The sequence below is a fragment of the Symphodus melops genome (genome assembly GCF_947650265.1).
Source record: "Symphodus melops genome assembly, chromosome: 8".
Classification (NCBI taxonomy): domain Eukaryota; kingdom Metazoa; phylum Chordata; class Actinopteri; order Labriformes; family Labridae; genus Symphodus; species Symphodus melops.
In genome coordinates, this window is record NC_136698.1 from 25,305,471 (window position 1) to 25,330,400 (window position 24,930).

Here is a 24,930-nt window from a genome sequence, read left to right on the forward strand (position 1 = left end):
TATCAAACATCATCAGTTGGTAAATGAGGCGTTTAAACTTTGCCTTGGAGCAGGAAAGTTTAAGCGGAGGTTTGACAGATGTGACACAGCAGGCAGAGACAGACACTCACCCGTCGTGAGTGACGTCGCCCTTGTACCTGATTTGATATTTTAAGAGACGAGGACTTGCAATTTCCCCCTTCCTGTAAGGTCTAGCAGGGAGAAACAAAAATCATATTTGTTTGAGCTTTGGCCACATAGAGGAAGGTGAGGATGAAAAAGTCTGAGCTTCCTGTTTGCTACATCAAGGTTAAACTAACATTCTCTGAATAATAGATTGATGCCAGTGCACTAAGAACCATTAAATAGCATTTCATCTAATGGCCAGCAGGGGGCGATTCTACTCGTTGCTAAAAAAAGAAAAAAAAACCCTAAAAGAGTCAAAAGCTGTTTTCAGGGGCTGCTCCTGAAACCCTCCTGATCTTGGTCACACATTCACCTCACAGCGGGAGACTATCCCTGTCGGAGTAATGTAATTGTACGTTTTCATACAGCAGCTATGTTCCTCTGTCATCAGGCTAGCTTCCTCAAATGCTGGTTCAGTGATACTGCTGGGTACCAGTTTCAATTTTATAAGGTTAATCAGCCACTGAAAGGATAATTGATGATACACATGAAGTAAAACACACTAGCTACCTTTTAGCAACAGCATTTGTTAACATTAAGTATTCATAGCTAACAATACTTCTGCAAGGAATTGGCTCCTTTAGTATCATGTAACACAGCTACAGCATAATAAAGCATCTGTCACTTCCTGGCTCACAGGTATTTAGGATATTTAGTGACGAAGGTTGAATGTAAAGCTAGCTGCTGTTTGATGTAATTATGTTTAAACTTGAAATATGGCCAGTTTGTCACTGTTCACCTTTATTTAGTTGTTAATCACTCTGTGGTGATTCAACTCAGCAAATGTTCTTAATGTATATGATGTACAACAAAGCAGATAAAACACATATAACAGCATTTAAGCTTCCCTCCCTCAGCATGATGATAGCAGAAATGGACCCTGTAACAGATGTCTGTGAAAAACTGACTCTTTTTAAAGTTAAAAGTAAAGTCACCTCTGTCAACATCTTCTTATTAAGTTTATGCTCTTCATCGCATATTTTAATATTTCAATTATCATCCAGTTTAATGTTGAAAATAGGCATTAAAGAAGAGCATGCAGCTATGAATGTTAAGTAGTAATCCTGACCTGTCCACTAATATGACTGATGAGCAATGTGTATTTAACCTCCAAATTTGCTCCCCCAAGCAAAAAATGGCATCAGGTAAAAGACCAAACTTGAAAATATAAGACCTGATGCTTATATGCTTCACGTTAAATTTGTTATAATCAATTCTTATAAACAGTCAGAGGTTGTAACAACAAGCATTTTCAATCTGAATATTTAATACAAAGCACTACAGATTTCCTTTTGTATGGTTATTTTAAATAGTTTTCTAAACATCTAGAATTTAAATCGAGGATTGTGTCAGCATATGGAGAGCTGTGTTTATAATTGAATTTGGATTTATTTATTGAACTGGGACAATTCAATTTAATGTAGCTTAAATATGAAGCAAAATAAGAGGGTATTGTTGACAGTCCAACATTTTCAGTAGCTCAGAACGGAAAAAAATGACTTGAGTCGACCTTTGGTGTTTTTTCACAGCTATTGACATTTTTCTTTTGAACCTCAGATTAATTTGAATGGGAGACTTTGATCTTTATCCCCGATGACATTGAACCCTTCATGCTGCTCCTTTAAAACACCGTGGGCTGGTTATTGTGAACCTGTGAAGTGATCACTGTGACTTGGTTCTCAGATGAACTAAAAAATGTCTCACCTTGGCTCTTTCATTCTTTTCCCAGTCGCTGTTTGCCTTCAGTGCCTTCTCGGCCAGTTTCTTCTGCATCTGAGGACCTCGTCCAAAGAAGATGTAGTTGACGAAGGCGTACTCCAGCAGAGCCAGGAAGACGAACACGAAGCAGCCCATCAAGTACATGTCGATGGCTTTGACGTAGGGGATCTTCGGCAGAGTCTCTCTCAAATGAGTGTTGATGGTTGTCATGGTCAGGACAGTAGTGATCCCTGGAAGACACAAACAGGTTGAAAATGAATCACTGTATTGCAAATTGAAAACAAAAAAACTAGGTTTGCAGTTTCTAAAACACATTACATGGAGCTTGTTACTTTAAATAACTTGTATTAACTTGGTCGGGTCAATGCAAGCATTCAGTGTCTTCTGTTACGTAAATGTTGATTTGATAAATTACATTTCTAATCTTGGAAACTAATCCAACCAGCAACCCGAAAACCAGTGACTATGAAACATTTTATTCAGCAAGACAAACACTTGGACGATGGAAAAGGAAAAAGACTGTACATCTTTTTTTTTCTTCCCGGAAGTACAATCCATTGTGATTCTAATAAGGACATGGAAATTCCTTTATTTATTTTAGTGTTAATATTGTTTAATTTCATGTTGTCATATACTGTAGTTTGTCATCATGGTGTGTTGAACTTCTGTAAACGTCTGTTGTAGCTGACAGCTGAAGTTTGCGGGGGCAGTAAACATTTCTATGGTAACAGGAGGTTTCACCAATCAGAGCTGTGATACTCTAGGATTGTGGGTCTTGTAGTTCTTTCCCCAAAGCTTGCAGATAAACCATGTTTTTCTTTAAACCAGGTTGAACCAGGACTTGTGTCTTCAACAGGAGCATAAATCATTGGTTCACACTCAGGTAGCATCCTGGTAAGTCTACCTTAGATGATTATGACATTATGGCTAATAATTAAATCCACTAAGGTGAAAAATAATGAGATTTTAATTTCTGGATCCGCACTGTTGAGCTCCATTTGTGAAGATAAAAAGACTCAAGATTTGCCTTTGTTCAAAATGCTTTTTTGTAGACGTATTTCTGTTTGGCTGATTCATAAAAGTGAAAGTGTTAGTAAAAGTTAAAAGTGTGCTGAGTACTCAAACACTGAAAAATGCTCCAATAATTTTATGTTAATTTATTTTAATTTCATTTTGCCTTTAAACTCAAAAGGATGATTTTTTCTTCACAGATTTAACTGCCCATGGATGATTTCGTTAAAAGAGAATGCATAAAGTTGAATGCATCCTCTTGGTTGATTTGAAATCTACACTAACCAGCAAGTGAAACCGATCGTCGTTTGTGGAGGAGGTAATATGAGATATCTCTTATTAAATTAATCTGTTTGAAGTCCATACCTTTCGGCTTAAAAAGAGGTTTCTTCAGTCTAGCTGCAATTAAAAATCAATTTTATTTGCTGGACATAAGAAAATATTAGATATGAGACCATATTAACCTATTAACAGAGAGCCGTGTACTTCTCTAACAAGGTCATTTCACTCCGGTGCTATAATAAACATTCCTATAAAAACTCGTGACAACATTTAAAGAAAGGTCAAAAACAAGTAAAAGCCTTCGTCTATGCCTCCTCTTTTCAGGATTTAATCTCCTTGGCTAAGCAGAAAATGTTCCACTTTATGGTCTCCAGCTCATGAAGCATACAACGAGTAAACAGAGTCAGCAAATACACAACAAACAGCAGTGTAGTAATTCTCTTGATAATGTGCACCATCAACAACAAATGTGTCTGTGCTGTTTTCATGCCTTCTTGATTTCTCACCAACCTGGACCGTGTGTGTCTATTTCTGTCGACTCAGGCTTACATAATTAAACTGAAAACGTTGCACTGTACAGTACTGTATGTGTGTGGGTGTCAGGAGCACTGTGGGTGTATGGCATTGATTCCTGCAGAACAAAGGCAGGAGCAAGAATCTCAAGTCTCTCTGAGCTCACAGGAGAGCGTTACTCAACAAATCCCAGAAATGTGTTCAGTGCCGCTCTGCAGAGTTTACCGTTGTCTTTGAAATTATAGCTTTTGTTATAACTTCATCAAGATTAGTTCACTTAAAGCCCCATAGTTGTGCCTCTTTCGACGTGATTATATCGATAAAGCACTTGTACGTTCCTCATAAACAACTTCACTGCTCGATGAGAAGTTGTTTCAGCATCAACTGTTTCTGTCTTCACGTTAAAAACTTTCAACAAAAACAAAAAAGTTGTTTCAGCGGATGTAAACTTGCCTAAACAGGTTGGAAACCTCCAACCTGTTTGTAGACAGAAGAGCAGTAACAGTGAACTGCATCCATCTTTAAAATCACAGCGTGATGCTCCCATAACAAAGTCTGTGCATTGTGAGTAGAAATGTCAAATGAGGATTTTTTTAAATTCAGGAAATATTGAAGCATTAGAGATCGATGCAGTGTGGGATGTCGTGGTGTTTTCCAGTGATGAATTGAGCCTGATATTTGTGGAAAGACTGAGTCATCCAAGTTCAGTCTCCTGCTACACCACAGAGCAGCAGCAGTCTAAAACAGACAGAATGTGCAGCCATCATAACACTTCATTTGAATGTGATATTTATCATTATACACAGTGATGTCTACGTTGGCAGCTCGGCCTGCATTTGATATTGATATATCCAGCTTAGTGTTTGAGTTAACGTTTCCTCCATGTCTTCTGCTGGCTGGTTATATTTTTTTTAATTTGTGCTGATATGAAACTGAAGGTTCACATTTCAAAATCATTTTTTGGGGCACCTTTAAATAAAGTCAAACAAATGCTTTTCTATAACATCTTCAGTTTCTTTTAACAACAGAGGCTGCACCTCTGAACTTTATGCATATTTATTTTTTGGTCATTTTGCCTTCATGAGATACGACTGAAAAGACACAGGAAGTGTTAGGTTGATAAAGCAGGGGAGGAATACAGCCTACGTACCAGGGCGAGCAATATAACCACCAGGTTACATATTTTGGATGAACTTTTTTTATACTCAATCAGTGAAATATCATTTTAAAAAAACAAAGAAATGTTGCTGATTTACTTGTCTACATCCATGTGCAAACTTTACCCGGCACATTTTGCACATAAGCTCAATCTTTCACGAGCTAAGGCCAGAAAGCTCGCTCAGATTAGTACTTTAAAATCCTAAAGGTACCGAGAATTTCATTAACTTTCCTCTGCAAACACAGGGGTAAAAACAAAGTTTTGTCGACAGTAGTTTCCCAGCCACTACACACAGGACCAGATTTACCAGAGGATTGTGCTGCTTTTTCTTCCTGATAAACCTCTGCATATAAATCCAATGGACATTGTCTAATTCAAAACGCACCCTGACTTGTGCAGCAGAGCTCTAATCGTGTCGGTGCACCGGTGTTGTTTGCACTTACTTAAACGAGCCATTAGGCGGTCATTTGTGGAGTAAAGCTGTCCTCTTTCAACACAGATAAGCCTCATTGCAAAAGAAGCAGCTAATTCAAACATATGGGTGCTAACAGCCACACACAGTTACTGTAGAGTGCAGCAACAATGATCTGTTGAGACCAGCTGATATTTAAGGGAAGTCACAGGAAAGTGATGTCACACACACTTTCCAGAGATTTGGATAAATACACAACCCTTTGTGTATAAAGTCTGAGAATATAACGTTGACATTATTATTATTATTTTGAATGTAACCAGTTTTTTTAATCAGTCTGGGGCTGTCAGCAGATGTTTTTTTCTTTTCTTTGTTTTAGGAGCCCTTACCTGCTCCATTTGGAGAGGCAGCTTTTTTAAAATGCCAAAAGTTATTTTATCTTCAAGTCAAACTCATTTTTTTCTGTTTGGACAAAAGATGAGAGTGCAGCTTCAGGCAGAGTAAAGGTGCAGACGGTTTTTCTACACAATCAGATGCAAAACAAGAGCAAACTGCACGGAGCAAAACCTCTTTTTGGGTATGTGTTTATACCATCAGCTGTATACTGTATGCTAAGTGAAATAGACCTTGAGACAGAATAGACACAGAAGCAAATGATGCTCAATTTTGGGAACTATTAGTGACAGCAATCCATTCCTAGTGAATCAGAGTAAAGCTTTGAGCTGCAAAGTCTCCACTCTGTAGAGGTGGTCATCGTTCAAAAGCCTGCAGACAGACTGTGAATCATCAAAGACATCAGACTGAAGGCGAAACCTCCAGAGCTGAGGTCAATCTACAGCATAGACACATCATACCTAATGCAACTCTGGCAGCTGAGGCGTCATAATTTATCCAGAATGACACCCAGGATAAGATGGTGATGAGTATGGAGGGCATGTACGTCTGCAGGATGAAGTACCCGATGTTTCGCTTCAGCTTGAAGCTTAGAGAAAGTCGAGGGTAGGCACCTGCAGGAGAAGGGAGAGAAGAAGAACCAGAAGGCGTTTAATTCAAGAGGAACGAGGGGATTCTCCTCCATGGAAGTAAACGTGCATTTGTCACACGGTAAATCATCACATAAGATTATTCGTGTTCAAACAAAAAACTCTGAGCAAAAAACCAAACAAAACCAAACAAAACTTCTTCTACTGTTTTTGAAAAATAGTTTCAGGCAGTAACCTCTGGGTCTTAAAAAATGAAAGAGTGCAGTACCTCAAAAGGCCACTTGAGGCTGGCTCTAAAAGTAAGTTATATAGAGCCCAGTATGGAGAGCTCTTCTCTGCAGCGTCACTGTAATAACGTACAACTTTATAAAACTCAGCGCCTCATTCATTTCAAATAGCGTGGTTTTGAAAGTTTTTTTTTTTTTTTTTTTATCTCAGAGATAGGACAGTGGATAGACTCAGAATTATGGAAGAGAGAGAGGGTGGGGAAAAGAAGCCAGAGGTTGGATTCAAACCCAGGCAGCCTGCTCTCCAATACTGCAGCCTCTTCATGGGCCGGGCACTAACCACGAGGCTACCGCTGCCCCCAGCATGACATTTAATAAAGCTCACCTGACTGACATGTGGGAGCCTTCTGATGTCTGCTATGGTACTAAAGTCTAAAATCTGCTCTGTTGTCTGAATTAACAAGATGCTCATCTCCAAATTAAGAGTTCTGAGATACCTTCATTTCTCTGCTCAACACATGTGCCTCATGCTGGGGATCCCGATATTTCCATATATTGCCTGATTGTCTCCTGAGTCTCTGTAGCTGCTTGAATGCTTCACGTTATGTCAGTGAAGCACGTCTTATTGGCACAGCTGATCCTGACAGATCAGAGTGGAAGCTGTGTCTGTGCTGATCTCAGTTGTTTGCGCAAAGTTGACAAACAATTTCATCTATGTTACAAAAAGACACAAATATATCCCCGTGTTTCAAACTCAAAATAAACGGTGTTAAACTCAACAGCAGTCTGGGGATGTTTGCGTCTTTAAATAGTCTCAATAAGAGCTCCCCTTGCGATAGTTTTAGGAACTGGTATCTTTTTTAATTCAGAAAAACAGAGCAGCCTTTATTTTCTCATGAGACTGCAATACACTTCCATCCGTTCATTTAACTTTAGTGATCAGAAACAGGAAAAAGACTGCAATAACTGTAGCAGTTTCTATTGTCAGAGTGACTCACAGGATTATACCTGAGGTTCTGCAGTCACCAAACAGTTTGTGCAAACATTCAGCGACCTTGTTTCCCAATAACAGTGTCCTCTGTAAGTGAAATCAGTTATGAGACCGATACCTGTCTTACTCTCTGCGTCCTGGAAGGACGGACTAATGTTGAGAGCTTCTGCAGGCATTCATTAAAGTTTATTAGCATCATGATTTGACCGTGACTTTAATGAGCTGCAATAACCCTCTCTGTGTTATCTTCCCCGAAATGTTTGGACAATATCCATCCTACCGTGTGCTAATTCAGCAGTGGGAATAATATCTGTTGTGCTCCTCCTGAGTTTTTGTGTTATAAGAGAATAATTCATGCTGTCGGCGCTCGGCCTCATGAATGAATCATGTTTCAGTAATTACAAACCGAACCGTAGAAACAGAGGGATGATTGACTTATTATTTCGACTTCTGAAGTATCCGTGGGAGAGGTCATTAAATGATTTAAATAGCGTAATAAGGAAAGTCTTATTTGTGGATGAACTCCTCCAAGAATACAAAGAGAACTAAAAGGAGATCCACTGATACTCAAACTTTAGAGAGCCAGAAAACTACTTATCAGTTTTCTTACAGATGTGAGCCAACGTATCAGAACAGTTTTGTTTATTTCACCGGAAATATCTTTGATTCAGTTTTCCTTTCGTCCGTTGTTTAAGTGTGCAGGTTGAACAAAGAGCTTTCATGTGATCAGTAACTCCTAAAATAATCGTCAACTGTCGGGGTTTTGTTTTCTGGCTCCTGTCAATCAGATGTGATCAAATCAAACCCACAAAGCTTTAATGAAGCCGACTTTCTGTGTTTTCAAACCTGTAAAATCTGACCTTTGAGTTATATTGTTTAAATTTAAACCATCCACAGAAGTCATTTTTTTGAAGCAGGAAGTTAAGCCGGCTTTCCTTCTCGTCATCTGGTTTTTGATTTCTTATGAAACAATACGGCAAAGCATGGCTAGCAAGAGGCGGCAAGATGGCTGCAAGTTGTTGTTTTCATGTTTGGTTGGAATTTAAAAAACAAACAAAAAAAAAAAACATTAACTGTTGGACATTTATCTATTTATAGTTCTTTCATCTGCTTTTAATGTGCTGGACAAACAGAGTTCGGTTTTCTACAACTACCTGAGGTACATAATACAAAGAAAAACAAACAATTCGAATGATGCTTGTAATGTGTTTCTTAATGACCCTGATGAACACCACAAGCTGACTGGGATTTTTTGGGACAACTTCACCAACTGACAAGGTGCATGAAGAGGTCAGAACGCTCCAGCAGCACTCGTAGTGAGAAGATTAACTTTATCAACAAATTAAAGCGACACGTTTCAGCTTGTGTCCTTCATAGGGATCATGTCGAACACCACGAGCTGAAAATCACCCGTCTAATAAAGTTGACTGAGCAAACTGTACAGATTCACGTTTGACTCACCGGTGGAAAAGACGACGTTCCTGGAGACCAGTTTGTAGTCGACTATGGAGAACTGGGGGAGCTCAATGCGTGTCACCCCGGTCACGGCCGTGTCTCCTCCTTTCCAGTAAAACTCAATGTCATCAGTTGTGTATCCGTCTGCAAAACAGACACAAAAAAAACAAATACAAGGAATGAGTCTTGGGAATGTTAAAGCTCTGATTGCTCTGTGATCTGGAGGCTGGTTCACACTCACTCATATGAATCATATATATTCAACTGGCAGAACGTGCTGATCACATGAGCTGTGACCCAACATGTGAATGTGTGTCACTGCAGGATGACATGCTTACACCTAATTCAGGGGATCCACAGCATGTCCTAAAGACTGATGAAGTTTGACTAATCACTACTGAACTGGAATATGGAGATCACAGTCTGCAGCTCCAACTGGAGAGGGTGCAGCAGGCAATCTCACTGAGCAACGACAGCTTAATAAATCGAAAGCAATTCAGCAGTCGGTGCACTTTCTGTCTGCATGAGATGAGGAGTGTGAGAACTTTTTTACGAGACAAACGGAGCTGTTCACGGTGATGAAAAAGTGCTGCTGTCCGCTGTCTTTCTTTACGGCGTACACCGTGTGGAGCTCAAACTTACAACTCTCAATTTCCAGAGTGCAGTTTTGTTCGTCCAGCGGGTATCTCCTCAGATCCATCATGCAGGCTGCTGTTGTCGTGATTCTGGAGCAAACGAAAAGCAGAAGAGAGGAACATTAATCAGGTGACCCTGTTTTCAACGGAACAGCTCATTTCTGAAGCCATGGTGTCGAAGCATGGTAACACACAGAGGAAGAAACAGTCATGTACTGCCGAACAGTTTGTGTAGAGACAAGATAAAAAACTAATGTCATCTGGAACAAATTATTGCATTGCAAAGTCAATGCAGACAGTCATTATTATCTGTTTGGAAGTCAGAGTCCTTGTCAATTAGTGCTAATGGCACTTCCAGGCTTTTTAGAGCTGCTGAGAGCCTCTGAGAATCCATCCAGTCCAAATGAACACGAGACAAGTTATATGATAGGAGCTGGAGGAGGCTTAATGGCTTTAACAAAACAAATAAAACATTAAAAACCCTTCATGCACTTTCCTGCATCTATGATGGATAGATGGTTGGTAGATTGGAGGTGATGGCATCAAGGGTGAGAGTTATTGCAAAAACATTTGAAGTGACTGCGATTTTTATGTTTTTCCATTCCATTATCTTTGCCCATCTTTCCCGTTTCAGAGTCGCAGAGGGCTGGAGCCAATCCCAGCTGTCGTTGGGCGAGAGGCGGGGAACACCCTGGACTGTTCGCCCGTCAATCACAGGGCTGACATACAGAGACAGACCGCCATTCTGCTAAGTGAATTGTAGAAGCAGCCACACTCCCGTTCACAGCCCCGGACAATTTAGAGTCACCAATTAACCTAACAAGCATGAACCCACGCACATACAAACTCCACACAGACAGGCTCCTGTTCTAGATGTTGAAATGTATAAAGACTGCTGTTGGCGATATCTGTCACATGCCAAAAAATATTTCTGTTCACAAAGACAACATGGTGGACAGGATAGCTGCAATTAAATATACCATGTGTAAAGATCGGTTATGTAATGGTCAACTCAGGCATGAGGTGTTGGGTGGTTTTATCCTCCAACAGGGTGAAAACAAATAAATCTAGGTCCCGCAGGATATTTAGGACTGTTTCAGAAATCTTCATTGTAGTCTGCACATCATTACATCACGTTGACAAGTAAGCAATTAAAATGGGGTATTCCCTTTTATAAGGTTGGGTCATCATCATAAAAAATTAAATCACAATTTAATTTTATGCCCTACAGTCTAAATTAGACGAGCCCAGAAACCTTGCGTATAAAACTGGCGAGCCCACCTGGGTATGGTCTGCGTATATTTCAGGCTGATTCACCGACTCACCTGAGGCCGTAGAGAACAGTGCCGTCTGGGTGTAGTCGAATCATCCGGTTCTTCACAGTGACGCCGTGAACAAAAGACTTCTTGTCATTGAGGAAGTATGTGTCTGGGACCCAGAGCTGGTCTGCCACTCTGTTATCCAGGGTCAGGTTCAGGGGGATCCCCATATAGGCCAGTCTCTTGTCTCTCCAATACTGCTGGAAGTACATGGTCAACGTGTAGTCCTGTGGGACAAACACAGATGTTCAGTTCAATGACGTACATTATAAAGACTTGTTGTCCAATCAATAGCCAGACATTCTTACAGGACTGTCATTGAGAGCCATGACTGTAGTCCAGAGCTTTAGATGGACCTTTAGTGGTATGTGTGTTGAGTTGTGTATGGGGCGCCGGTGAACTTGTGGTGAGTTTACTCGCCCCATGCACACAAGCTGTAGTCCTTGAGAAGGGTGGCCTCAGGTTTGAAACAGACCTGTGGCTTCCTTCCTGCACGTCATTCCTTTTAAATTCTTAAAAAAGGACCCCAAAGAATCTTTTGAATAAAAGAGGATATATAATAGATAACCAATGGAAGACAGTGATTCTCCTCAGTCTGCTCTGAGTGGCCGTGCTCTGAGACCTCTCGCAGCCGTTCTGAACACAACACTTACACCAGCCCTCAGACGATAGAGCTCCATTAGTGCAGGCACAGCATCAACACTTTGATTCAGATGAATGACTCACCACATTTACCAGATAGATGGTTACATATACATTTAAATAGACAGAGTTATAAGTAGATAGAGAAGTCTAAATACAGAAAACAGACATAGATAAGGTGGAGGTGGTGATGAAGACTCAGAATAAATCAATAGATATAGATTTATGTAGACAGACAGATGTACAGCATAGCATGTAAATACTTACATATACAGTACATTTATAAATATCTACAGATAAATACTGATAGATGTATAAGTTACATGATGTAAAATCAATAATGTGAAGAGATGATAGATAGATGGATAGATGCATAGATAGATGGATAGATAGATTATAGTTTAGATATTAACAGCTCTGCGTGCATTGACATCATGCAGTTTCAATAATTTATCAGAGTTCATTCACAGCTTGATCCATCAAACACAAAAGCTTTTTCCCCCCGCTCTTTAATGGAGCTCTTTACCAGCTCACTCAGCGCTATTCTGCTGACTAATGTTCTCTTTAATAAATAAGCACTTCTCAGGACATAAACAAAAACTTTGCCCCTTGCAAACATTTCAATCATCCGGTGTGTTAACATTTTGAGGGGACAGGTTTTTAAAAATATCCACATTTTCCTTGGGATATAAAATCAATAAAGGTTTTTATTTTTACACTCTCAACCAATAACTTTCAAAGGGTTCTTACCTGGAAAAGTGCTGACCTCATCGAGTAAAAATAAAGATTTGCAATTATTTTGTTGGTGAGTTCATTGAGAAGAGACTGGTGGATAGGGTCACGCTGCGGTGGGCTTGTTGTCTTGGATATATTGCACTGTGTGATCTGACTGACACTGTAATATACAACAATATTGATTCATGTGAATAATTCATTGTGTGTGTGTGTGTGTACAAACAACAACTCCCCTATGGTAAACGCTTCCTCTGCTGAAACAGGATGGCTTTGGAGTGGCTGTGGCTCAGTGGTAGAGTCAGTTGTCTCTGAAGTGGAACGTTAGGGGTTTGATCCCCAGCTCCTGCAGCCACATATCCGATGACACTTTACCCTGAATTGCTCCCACTGCTTGGTCAGTGGAGTATGCATGAATGAGTGGGATAAGTTACTACTGAGGGTCACCTCTATCATCAGTGTGTGAATGAGTGGGTGTGACCTGTAGTGTAAAAGCACTCAGAGTAGTCAGAAGACAAGACACGCCCTATGAAAGCTCACCGATTCTTCAAGAAGAAGGCCACAGACGTTTCCTGAAGTTGTGGAGCTGCTGTAGGTTCTGTACTAATCTGTGTGTGTGCTACAAACACTGTGCATAGAAGACTCCCTTGACCTTTTTTTGTTGAGTCTGTGTTCAGAGATGTTCTTCCTCCAAGTCCTCTTTCACCCCACAGAGCAGAAGATGCCCTCATTACTCACACATCACTCAGGTGTGTGCCGGCAGATCATCAGCTTTAAGAAGCCCATCTACCATCTCTCTCACACCACGTCTGGATCAGATCTTCAGATCACACCTAAACCGTTGTTTCCGCATCTCAGAAACAAGACCATGACGCATCACTATACGTGTACACACTCCTGTACACATCCTGCTGCTCCAGTGTAACCTGCAGAGTCCCAACAGGGATCTACTCTATACCTCAGTGTGTTCTCCAGCATGCCTGAGCAGCCAATCATCTTCGTGCAATACACAATAAAAGCAGGCAAACTTTCCCATGCGTTTGCTTTCAGTGGCTCCATGCCTTTACTCTCACTTCCAGCTACTCTGGACAAATCAGTTCAGTTCAGCTTTTTCACAGTAAGCAAGGAAATTCTTACATAAAAAACATACTGTAAAAGATTGAAGACGGTTATGTTTCCTCATATAGGATGGATCCTATAAATCATACTCATGGCATGGAGAAAATGGACGTCATTGTTTTGTCCCTACATTGAATTTGTGTCTTTTTTTTGCTAGCTGACCATTTTGTGTAGCTTTTGGTTTAAATTCTACTTTCTGTAGAGGAGAAAATTAAGAGCAGGTTAATTTGATCCATGTTTTGGCACCATAAAGGGTGAAGTGGTTTGTTGTCAGGCATTTAAACAACAAGGGACAGAAGGAGGTTTGGTTCTGTGCACCGGTGACTAAATGAGGCCCAGTGGGAGGAAGAGTCTGTCGTATCGTCTTCAACATCGGGGAGCGTACTGTTACATACTCAGACGTGGTTACTGTGTGCCAGTCAGACAGCGTCTACGTCAACCCAACGCCAGGAGATCTGCTGGGAATACAGGAATAGCACTGAGAGATGCTTGTCCCGTGCAAGAAGGGGGCTTTTCATCACTCTGTGAGACAGCTGAGTGTTCCCAGGAGAATTCAACCTGAATGTTTTACAAACCAGGCGTTTACTAGATTCATTCACTCACTGCATCCTCCCACACAACATTACACAAAGCCTTTTGTTAAATGATTTCATTTCCTTCACCACCTTCAATCAGGATGTTGTGTCTCAGGTGAGCTATTTTTGTAGAGAGGAGGGATTTGGGGCCCAAAAGAAAAAAACAAAAAAAACTTTTTTCTCTGTAAGATCATAGAAATCATAATTATTTTTTTCTCCAGAGTCATCACAGCCTCTGTGACGCACACTGAATCACAGACAGAATGAAAGAGTTCATCTTTTTAGCACCATATTCATTTTTATAGGCTTAAAAGATGGTGAAAATGAACATACAAATATATGTACACGCATTTTGCAGTACTTTGTGCTACATGTCAGGTTTAAACTCAAAACGTTTGATGTTAGCATGGATGATGAGGCTGCCTTTTAAGAATAGAAATAACCATTAACTAAACTGTTGTGCATTTAGGGTTAGACTTTATACAACTATGAATTAATGCGTGTTTGATCATTATAAATACTACTCTAAAATATTACAATTAAGTAAATAACATCCACAAATCAGTCAATCCATAGCGAGAGTGTGTAATGAGCCGTAGTGCCTTTGAGCTGGTGTGTTTGTCAAGCTTATTGTCATGCCTTGTTCCGTCTGTCTTTGGGTCGACTTGTATTTGCTAAGTGTTTATTCTGAGTCTGTAAACAATAGGGCATGGTGCAAGAAAGCATGAGCAACAGCAACTTCCAGAGAGGGGCGTGGTCAGACACCTCATTTACATATTTAAAGCTACAGACACAGAAACAGCCTGTTCTGAGCAGGGTTGAAATAGTGGGATTTATAGGCATGATCAAATACAGGATCAGAGTGGAGTTGGACACTTCACACTGTTTTTGGGACCTCTGAGACGTATTTAAACTTTAAAAAAAGAAGTGCACTGTGTGACCTTTAAAAAACTGCTGATGCCTGACAACCATAAAAAACATTGTCTGCCAAATGAGGGTCATCTCAGTTAAGAAAAGCCACTTAGCCCTAAAATGATACTAATTTAATAAATTACAGTTTTTCACCCACAATTAGCTTCATGTAAATCAGGTGTATCAACACAAGAAGAGCTGTTTGAGCTCCAGTTTTATTTAAAGCACCTTGTTAAAGTGACGAGTAAAGAAATTCTGCTGCTCAGAGGGTTTGTATCCCTGCAGGGTCACGTCCCACTATTTTATAACAGTAAATGCAGCATTGTTCCAGCACAGTACAAAACTCAGCATGTTGTTCAAAGAGGACTATTTCTAGCTGACTTCTCCTTACCTTGTGAGTATTTGTGGCCTGAGGCTATTTGATGTGTTATGTGGCTGACTTATTAACTGAGGCCTTCGATATAAATCTGAGAGAACATCTGTAGTTTGAGTTTTTTAGGGTTACACTCCCCGCAGGCAGAAGGTGGATACTGTTAAAGTGTCAAACTGGAGAGCTGTTTGAGCACATGATGGATCTGTCTTCTCACTGACTCAAAGGATAGTGGAAAAACTTGTGTTACAGCACGGATTGGAGAATCAAGCTTTACAGTTTAACGCCCTGAATGAGCCACGACAGGTGCTTCTTCAAACGTGTTAAAACTCTTTTCAGTCAAATCTAAAGGAGAAATGCTTAAAAGAGGAACTCAAATCTCAACATTAAGCACAAATGTGTTGTTCAAAAAGCAAAATGTGAATGTGTGGTTACGTGTTTAAAATAACTACAGAATAGAAAAGCTCACAGAGCACTCTTAATTTCTGAGCTATAAATAGAGGAGAGGCACGAGTAAAGTAAGAAATATATTAATAAACCCATTTCCTAGACAACAAGCTCTGCAGCTCGCCCACACAGGCTATAACGGGTGAATACAACATGTGAATGTGGCTGTTTGGAAGCACAGCTCAAACACTAACATGCTCTCCACTTCTCTATTAAAGAGAGAGAGAGAGGGACTTCTGTGATCTGTATGAAAACCACAGAATGACTGATCAGTCAGAACAGTCCTTTGAATTAATATACAAAAGGAAATCAGTATTTTAGGCATTTAGCCCTGCCGAGCAAAAACTGAAGAGGAAGCTTTATTTTGTTCAAACATAAATTAGATGCAAAAGATGGGTAATTTTGGCCTCGCATATCTACTGAAACTATTGCTAAACTGTAATAAAATGTTTGACAGGTTGGACGTTCAGTTCTGCGGCTGAATCAAAACTACATTTACAGATGAGTTCCTGCATGGTTCAGCTGTTTTATTAAAGCCCCCCCCCATCCCAGAAAGAAGCCATTTTTAATTTAGCCACATGATTCCACATGAGAGAAAACGTACGGTAAACTAAGTAAAGAAAGGTGTGTTTTATGGTGAGGTAACTGGAACAGAGCTGTGCATCACTTTTACAAGCATCCTGCTCTCTGTGAGAGTCATGGAGAGAAACTTGACCATAAGCCAAGTTTGCTTCTTTTTGTTTTTCACTTCTTTAACCTGCTCATGTCGAGGAATCTCTCTGCAGCATACGATTTTTAAATAAAATTGTACATTTTGTATTTCTACTTCATAAAGTTTGTTCTATGAATTAATGAAAGCGGATTGAGAAATGTATTCTTAATAACATCAAATTGACATATAGTGGTCATTGAATGCCGGCTGTAGCCGAAAACTACTCAGGTGATCGTTTTGTATTTTAACTGAATGTGAAGAGAGAAACCACCGCACTCACAGGAACGTGTTGAGGTACATTAAAAGAGACAAGACATGCACTGCATTGCAGCTCTCTCCTTTCTGTTTCCCAGCAACAACACCTGATCTGAACTATTAGAGGTAGTCTTTGATTTTATTGATGGATTAAAAGTTACTGCTAATAACACTCAAACGACATAAAGTCACAGTTTACAGGATCCAGGCTCTTTCATGGCCTCCCTTTGACTTATCATACAAAAACATAAGGTAACTATAAACTGTCTTATCTGTTTTAAGGTACCTTTTTCTTTACTTTCAAATTAAAGTTAGTACTACTACAGTGCTCTTTGGGTCTGCTTGAAGTCTACCTTTTGGGTCTGTAAGGGTCTGCTACTTTTAAGTTTAAGGAACCCCCTACCATGTGTCTCAAGGTACCCTTTAGCAGCATTGTTTCAATGAATCCTTCCTGTTTGAAGGTACCCTATAGTAGCTGTTTTTAAAAACCAAGAGCCAGCGACATCAAATTACTCCACTTCAAGGGATCCTTTAGCAGCTCTTCAAAGTTTCCAATCCGCATCTGTTTTCAGAACCCCTTTTAAATCCGGGGGTTTTTTTAGCGTCTCTTTCAAAGTACCTTTTTTTTTGTCAAGGTTCCCATATGTGTTTCTTTCAAGGTATCCCAAAGCAAAGCTTCATGGTGCCTTTTAGCAACAGTTCTTATTCAACATCATTTTTGTCTGTTTTTGATGATAAAATGTTGCTAATGTTTCAAGTCACCTTATGCATCCTGTCACCACTTTTGTTCCAAGTATCCCATAAGGGTACGTGTGTGACGGTTCCCTTTATGAGCTTTTTGGGGTACCCTTAAGAATCTGTTCACGGTACCGTTGAACCTCTGTTTTAAGAACTCTTGAGATCTTCTTTTGAAGTCCTCTTTAGTGCTGTTTAATAAAACCATCAGGCGCTGTTTCAAAGTACCAATACCACATTTTGAAGTTACTATTATCTGTATAATGTACCCTTCAGTCTCTGTTCCTTTACTGTTACCCTGAACTTTAAAGAGTCAGATTTTTTAGGTAAAGGCACAAAAACTACTTGGTAAATAATATTTGACTTTTATAATGGTCTCTTAGGTAAAAGTAATTTATGAGTCGACCTTCCAATTGCTCTTAACTTCCAGCGCAGTCACAACATCTCTTCAGCTCAGATAAACACTTAAAACGTAGCTCACAGTAACAAGCTTAAAGGAGATCATTATGCTGATCCATGTTTTGACAAATACATATAATGTTAGGATGTTGTACGATACTAAACCTCTAAAAGTTCTTCAAACACAAGATGTTGTACATGTGGTTTCCTGCTGTTCTAAACGGGACGTTAGGAGGACTTATAAGTTTCATGAGGAAGTATTAGACCTAGCTATGGACAAAAGTTGTAGGACATGTCTATTTCAGGAGCTCTTATAAAGACATGCCTACCCGGACTCACTCAAATTAGCCTGCGACTGCCAACAGAGCTGGCCAATCAGAGGAAAGTAGGAATGTCGGGAGAGGGGCCTTAAAGAGACAGAAGCTGAAATGAACCGTTTCAGGCAGAGACTGAAAAGAACTGACATATTTAATGGTGAAAGTAAGTCAATGTATAATTGATCGATACAGACGATCGTGCATTTCTCAAAGATTTATAATGACCAGGTTGGTTGTTATCAACTGTTCAGGAGCAGAACAAATTATCTAAAGTAAACAAATCGTGAAAGTGTTTAAGTAAGTTGTGGCTCCTCTCTGTGTGGTATTGTATGCCCCAGTTCTTCCCATGACAGATGTCCTCTCCATCAAGCTGCACAATGGATGACTGACAGGTCTCTTCCTTAATCAAACATCCATATGGAGCCCTCACATGATCTGACTGGACACCAAAAACGCCAAACACAGGCGGTCAGAAATGTCAGACTTTTTTAAACAGGAATGGCAGGAATCCAAGTCATTCATTTCTCTATATTTAAGACAAACAATATGAAGTGCACATTTGTGTTTCATTTAACAGATAAAATTCAGAGTCATTTCATCCACAGCTTTGATAAATCAGCAGCAAGTCTAAAATGTATAAACCAGGTTCAAGAGACTTTACTTTGACATGATTTTTTGGGAAAGCTAAGCTTGTGATATATCGCCTGGCTTTGTTAAGGGTTAGTCTAGCACCTAGATTTATTATATTTTACAGGTAACATTTCAAATGGCTTATGGTGGAGGTCCTTTTAAATGAATATTGTAATAACAAAAGCCAAGTGTCAAGGTTTGGGGTTTGTAGGGAAGAAAAAACAAGAGTGATGGAGACTGAGAGTGTGACAAATAAATTCTCATCTCCGAATCAAATCTGTGTCAGCCCTGGTTTTACTTCATAAACGCTCTACCGTAAATTGACGTGGGGTCTCTCTAAAATAACTGAACAATGTTTCCATAAATGTCTTTGACCTATAAACAAAATAAAAAACTACAAAATATACTATAACTAATTATCCTACTCAAAATATATTAGTATAACAATGTGAAAGAAAACAGGAAATATTTGTTGGACCATCAAAAGCACAAAAAGAGTAAGTGTCATGGTCTTCTCTTGTTTTGTTAGTTTATACTTTGTTTTGTTTTGGTTGTTAATTGGTCATGTCTATCCTTGGTAATTTCTATTCTTGTTTCCCTGGTGAGTATTATAGTATATTTCCTAGTTTATTTTTTTAAGTTTTCCTGTTTTATTTTGAAGTTCTTGCCCCTGTGAATCGAGTCTTACTTCCTGCCTTTGTGTGTTTCCCTCCCTTTTTGGGAGGTTTTTTTCACCTGAGTCTGTCTGTCACACCTGTGTTTGATTGGCCCCTCGTATTAATGGTGCATCCTGGAGCAGGTCAGGAGACATCTTTATTGAGAAAGATTTTCGGTTCAGAACTGGTAGCAATGTGAATAAGATAGCCAGCAAACTTCTTGATGTTTCTACTTTTCTTATTAGACTATGTTAGACTATCTGATCTGTCATTGTGGAGGCAACAACTCAATGACTCTTACATGTATTAACTTTCCGGTTTTACCAGTTACAGAATTATCCAGAGTTAAAAAAATAAATAAAAGGAAAAAATTCATGAAAAAAGCAGACAATTGCTCTAAAGATCTGTGTCTCTCTGACATTATTGGGCTGCATGACAAATTAAAAAACAACAACTGAACAACCAAAGATGAATGACATCCATAACTCAAGAATACAACATGACTGTGTCGTGTTTGGATCCATTAAAGCACAAAAAGGTACCCTTTAAATCATAATAAAACCAAATGATGAAACCAGCTGACTCATCTGAATCTCAGTTATGAGAGGGTGAGTCTTTGTCTCTGTGTTTCTCACTCTGCTGCTGTGTCTGTGCACAGATGCTTTAAAATGCACCACGGCTACATTTCATCATACGGACACTTCAGGACATTGTGTCAGGGGTTATTTCCTGTTGGTAGCATGAGATTGGGCTTCAAGCTCAGTCAGCACTTCAGGCCGATGATCGATGGCATACCGGCTTTAAACCACAGAGCCCATTTCGTGCCAAACCAGTACACATACACAAACACACGCCTTGTTGTATAATATTTGAAATAAAATGGCATGGCAGCAGAACTGGCTGACCTTATCTTCAAACAGGATCCTTACTGGAGTCACACAACCAATGAGCCAGGTTTTACAACCAGAACAAACCAGAATTGAAAACACATGAAAGCATCTTCAAACTGCTTCGTCTTTACAAACCAGATCTGAGAATATTATGCAGATTGCTGTCATCTTAAATAATTTTAGATTTAGAAACGTTTCTATACTTTTCTACAAATTATGTTGGTATAGATAAGCCATATTTAAAAAAATATATATAAATTGTTACATTGTAGAAAGTACTTTGCGAATGGTTTTTACCTTTGTCTGAAGAAAAATGTGTTCATTAACACCTTCTTTACATTCATAAGTGCAGATCACTTTGAAAAGTCTCACATATCACTGCAGCCTCAGTTTGTTGATTAGAAAGTGAATTGTTTTATGACATTACTGTAAAAACATTTTATATATGTTTTACATTTCAAATTTGTATTAAATTCTAAGAAAACATAACATTACAAAAACACCAGAGGAAATTATATACAATGCTTACTCGTATTACTCCTACTCTTAAGAAAAAGTAAAAGATTATCTTTAACCCTCAAACATATTGATAAGTCAGAGAAAGCAGTGATAGGACCCCAAGATAAAACTACTTTAAGAGAAAGTGTTCACAGTATGCAACTCCATTTTTGTTCTTATTTTCTTTGATTTTTTTATATTTCGATTATACAAAAATTCAATTATTATTTGAGGTAAGTTCCGGTGTGCATTTTGCATTAAGCAAACTTTAGTTTGAAAACTTGATTTTGTGCTGCAGTTATCGTGAATGTCTCCTTCTAAATAAAAGGGATATTTGCCCAACACACCTAATGGGTTGTGGTATTTTAAATAAGGGACCAATGGCAAACATAAACATGACACATCTATTAAAATCTGCAAAAACGTCTTTAAAGTCTTTAATAAATGAAAGTAGAATAAGGCCCCTCTAAAATGTACTACAAATTAGTTTTGTTTATTTTGTGTTGTAATGTTGATTTTAATGTAGCCTAGTTTTACAACAGTCAAATTCTCGTGTGAGCAGGCTGATTCTGACTCTCAATTTAAAATTCGTTTTAAAGTCCACAAGTAGTTAATTAAGACAAATAAAGAGTGTACAACTTACCATATTGACTTCTGACACCATGTCTATGCTCGCCACGTCTATACTCATTCCAACAGCAACCGGTCGACCTGAAAATACAAAAAAAACAAACAACTAAGTTCATCTCTGGAATCGATGATATGGAGACACGAGACGGGAAGAAATGAGGGTCAAACGTACCTCCAAAGTCCGGCCGCAGACGGATATCATAACCTTTCAGCAGTTTGTCCACAGTGTCTTTGACATAAGACATGTTTCCCGGCTCGTTGACGCTGAAAAAAAACCAAAAACAGGAAGGTTGACTCTTTTTGAAATGTTTTAGGCTACAGCCTGCTGTCACCTGTGTGTCTGGGTTTTACTCCCGGAATCTCACCTGTGCGCGCAGCACATCACCACCACGACCAGCGGAAAACACACTAACTTCAAAAAGCCCTCTGATATCCGGGGTCCCCACATCCCCGGTGTGCTGTCTGGGTGGGTATAATGACTTAAAAAGGAGAAGCCCCAGTGTTCAAACTCCCACTGAGCTCCGAGAAATCAGGTGAGACTCCCTCTTCTTCCTCCACATGGTATCAAACGGTGCCCCTGTCTGTGTTGACATGCTTCATGAGGCAGAGACGTCAGATGTAAGCTGACACATGCTGCACGGATCTCAAGCTTCCGGTAGGTGTTTCTTAAATATCCATCATCGCGCTTAAAATCCACAGGTCCTCTGCTACACGTGCATAAAATACAAACGATGTCGTAGCCTGTTTTTTTAAGTAACCCCACACTGAGCCTGTCCTGCTCAGACTAAAAGATCACTCTGAGTTTTGGTCTCTTCACTGTCCTGGTCATTAATGCCCACATGACAGACTGTATATTAGAGCTGTTTAATGAGCTGTCCTGAATTTATAATGTCAGATAGAGCAGCAGTTTAATGATGTGAAGACATACAGTGTGCAGAGAAGGGTGTGTGTGTGTGTGTGTGGGGGGGGGGGGCGTTATCAATCTGTAGTTTATTGCTGAAGCTTGCAGGTAGTTTAACTCAAGGTTGAATTAAATTAAAATTAAAGGTTGTCATTTTTGTTGTCATTTTTTTCCAGTTAGCTCTCTCACTGTGACAAGTCTAACAAATGTTACATTTCTCTAACACTCAGTGGTAGACAACGCACACAACTTCATGACGTGGGTCGAAGAATACAATCGATATACTCCTGGTCAAATGTTCCTTGAATCCAAGTGAAAATATTCAAACTAAACAAATCTAAAACAGTTGTGGGGTCAGGCATATATGTGGTGTACATTTTGCAATGTTATAATTATTTAGAAAATAATATGTACACTCTTTAAAACTCTGAGGCTCCAGATGTCCAGATTTGAAACTACAAAATGAAGTGACTGAAGACCAGGGAGAAAGTCGGCCAGGCTTTATACAGTGAGAAAAAGTCACATTTCAAACATGTTAAGACATGAACATGGTACATCCATAGCCATCATAGCTACCACTATGAACTGCCTGATCTGAGTTTGTTCTACGTTGGATGAAGACTGGCAGCATTCAGGTACAGTACGGCAGCAACACAACGACAAACCACATGCAAAACCAGAATGGTTTAAACTGGTCCAAACCATTTTTATAGTAAGATTTTAGAGATTAGGACAGCACGTTTAATATTGAATTAATGCTAAACCAAGCATATTTTGTCATTGATTTTAACTTGAACTTTAATTGAGTTAAATAATGCTTGAAATCAAAAATACATTCATTTGAGGTAAGGCTTGGTAAAGTAGTGAAACACAACGTTTGTTTGTAAAGATTTTATTGGTTTTATTATGGCAGAGGAGCTACTGGCACACCAGTTCAACAGGGCTTTTTTCTTTCATGTGACTTCCTCTGAACCAGTACTGTAGTTAGGTGCACAAACATTGGATACTGACATCAGTCCATTCCACATTATTTGCCGATGTGTTAATGTTACTCAACGGGGCTGATGTTGGCTGATACCAATGTGGAAACTATGAATTTGTGCATCCCAACTAAAAAGCCACAAAAAGTTTACAGGCTGAGATAAATGCAAAACATTTAGAGAACGTTTGTGTAGATAGATAGATAGATAGATAGATAGATAGATAGATAGATAGATACTTTATTGATCCCGAGGGAAATTCAAGAAGTGAAGAAGTGTCTTTGGTTTCCATCAGATAATGAAAGCCTGAAATGTTTGCGTCTTTTTTTTATTCATCTTTTTGCACTGAGAGCTCTGATTGTTTTTTAACAGGGATCCGTGAAGGTTTCAGGAGATCTGCTTTCTGTATCCTTTCTGTCTGAGCTCTTTTTTTCTCTTTGCTCCAGTATTCGCTGTGGTGAGAGGAGTTCAATACCACTGCAGACACTAAAGAGGGCTTGAGCTGGACTCATCCTAATCAGATTGTTTAGGTCTTCCACTGCATATGAAAGTAATATGTGAATGTAAGTGATTCTTACCTCGTATCGTAGATGGCGTACAGCTTTTTGTTCCCATCAACTGCATTCCTGTGAAGACAAAAAAAAGGGATTACTTTCTTTGCAAAAACTTTGCTCCTGTCCTACAAGTAAACACAACGCTTTCACCCATTCCTCCAAATCTTCACTCAAAGAAATGGCTCTCTTGGACTGATTGTATGTGACCCTGATTCTGTTGGGGATGAATGCAGATTGATGTAACGCATTGCAGAGTTATATTTGTTCTGCAGACAGACGTTTGTGACAAACTGTCTCCCGCTGCATTCTGGACCATTAAACAAAGAAATCAGGACGCTTTTTTTTTTTTTTTTTCAAGGTATGTGTCCCACTTCAGTCAAGCCAACAACAAACTGCAGCACCAAGCCTGTGTATTGTGAAGCCGTTTCACATAGCGATACAAAAACATGGTTGGAGTCCTCAAACTAAAATCTGAAACTCTGCAATGTGTGGAGAATTTAATATTTCCAATTCAAACACCAACAACACTTCATATGAGGTCACTGCTGATCACTTATTTTACATTGCTTGAATCACAAATCAAGCATCGACAACAGATATGGACAGAGCTGGACCGCATTCTTTATTGATTTTGTCGTGCACATAGTGATTTTTAACAAAAAAAAATCTCCTCCTGCAATATTATAACAGTCAAATATGTACTTGCTAAGGAAACTAGCAGTGTGCTGGTAATCACACCTACCCCCTGCCAGCAGTTTCTGGCCTTTAAAAGGACCATATAGAAATGAACAATGTTGTCAGTGGTGGTGAGGTTTTCTTTGGTAGCTCATGAAGAGTTATAAATATTGGGTTAAGTCTGTTTCATGACCACCTAAAACTCATCACAGGAGCTTTAAGAAATGCACGTGAATGCAGTAGTTCTAAAACCACTGCAGTACGCAGTCACATTCATAAATCATTATTTAGTGCCACTTAAGACAATAAAGACTGTAAAAACCAGCAGCAGAACCCAAATGGCATTGCAGTAACATTGCAGCAGTGTATATTGATTCTGTACAACTCAAGTTTGTTGAAAATCACCCAAAATAAACACTGTGATGTTTGG

The 24,930-nt window shown here is 39.3% G+C and overlaps 1 protein-coding gene across 2 annotated transcripts in view; it reads right to left on the minus strand.

Annotated features, from left to right (window-relative positions):
- gabrb3 (gamma-aminobutyric acid type A receptor subunit beta3) overlaps nt 1-24,930 on the minus strand; it is a 53,499-nt gene that overhangs the window by 2,993 nt on the left and 25,576 nt on the right. Inside the window, exons 2-10 of one of the 2 annotated variants that reach the window (XM_079350175.1) lie at nt 23,850-23,897; nt 21,563-21,654; nt 21,404-21,471; nt 10,878-11,098; nt 9,560-9,642; nt 8,924-9,061; nt 6,116-6,268; nt 1,870-2,114; nt 111-191 (exon numbers count right to left, since the gene is read on the minus strand). In XM_079350175.1, coding sequence (XP_079206301.1) covers nt 111-191; nt 1,870-2,114; nt 6,116-6,268; nt 8,924-9,061; nt 9,560-9,642; nt 10,878-11,098; nt 21,404-21,471; nt 21,563-21,654; nt 23,850-23,897 — 1,129 coding nt within the window. The remainder of the gene's footprint in view (nt 1-110; nt 192-1,869; nt 2,115-6,115; nt 6,269-8,923; nt 9,062-9,559; nt 9,643-10,877; nt 11,099-21,403; nt 21,472-21,562; nt 21,655-23,849; nt 23,898-24,930) is intronic. The other variant, XM_079350176.1, reaches the window with a different exon arrangement.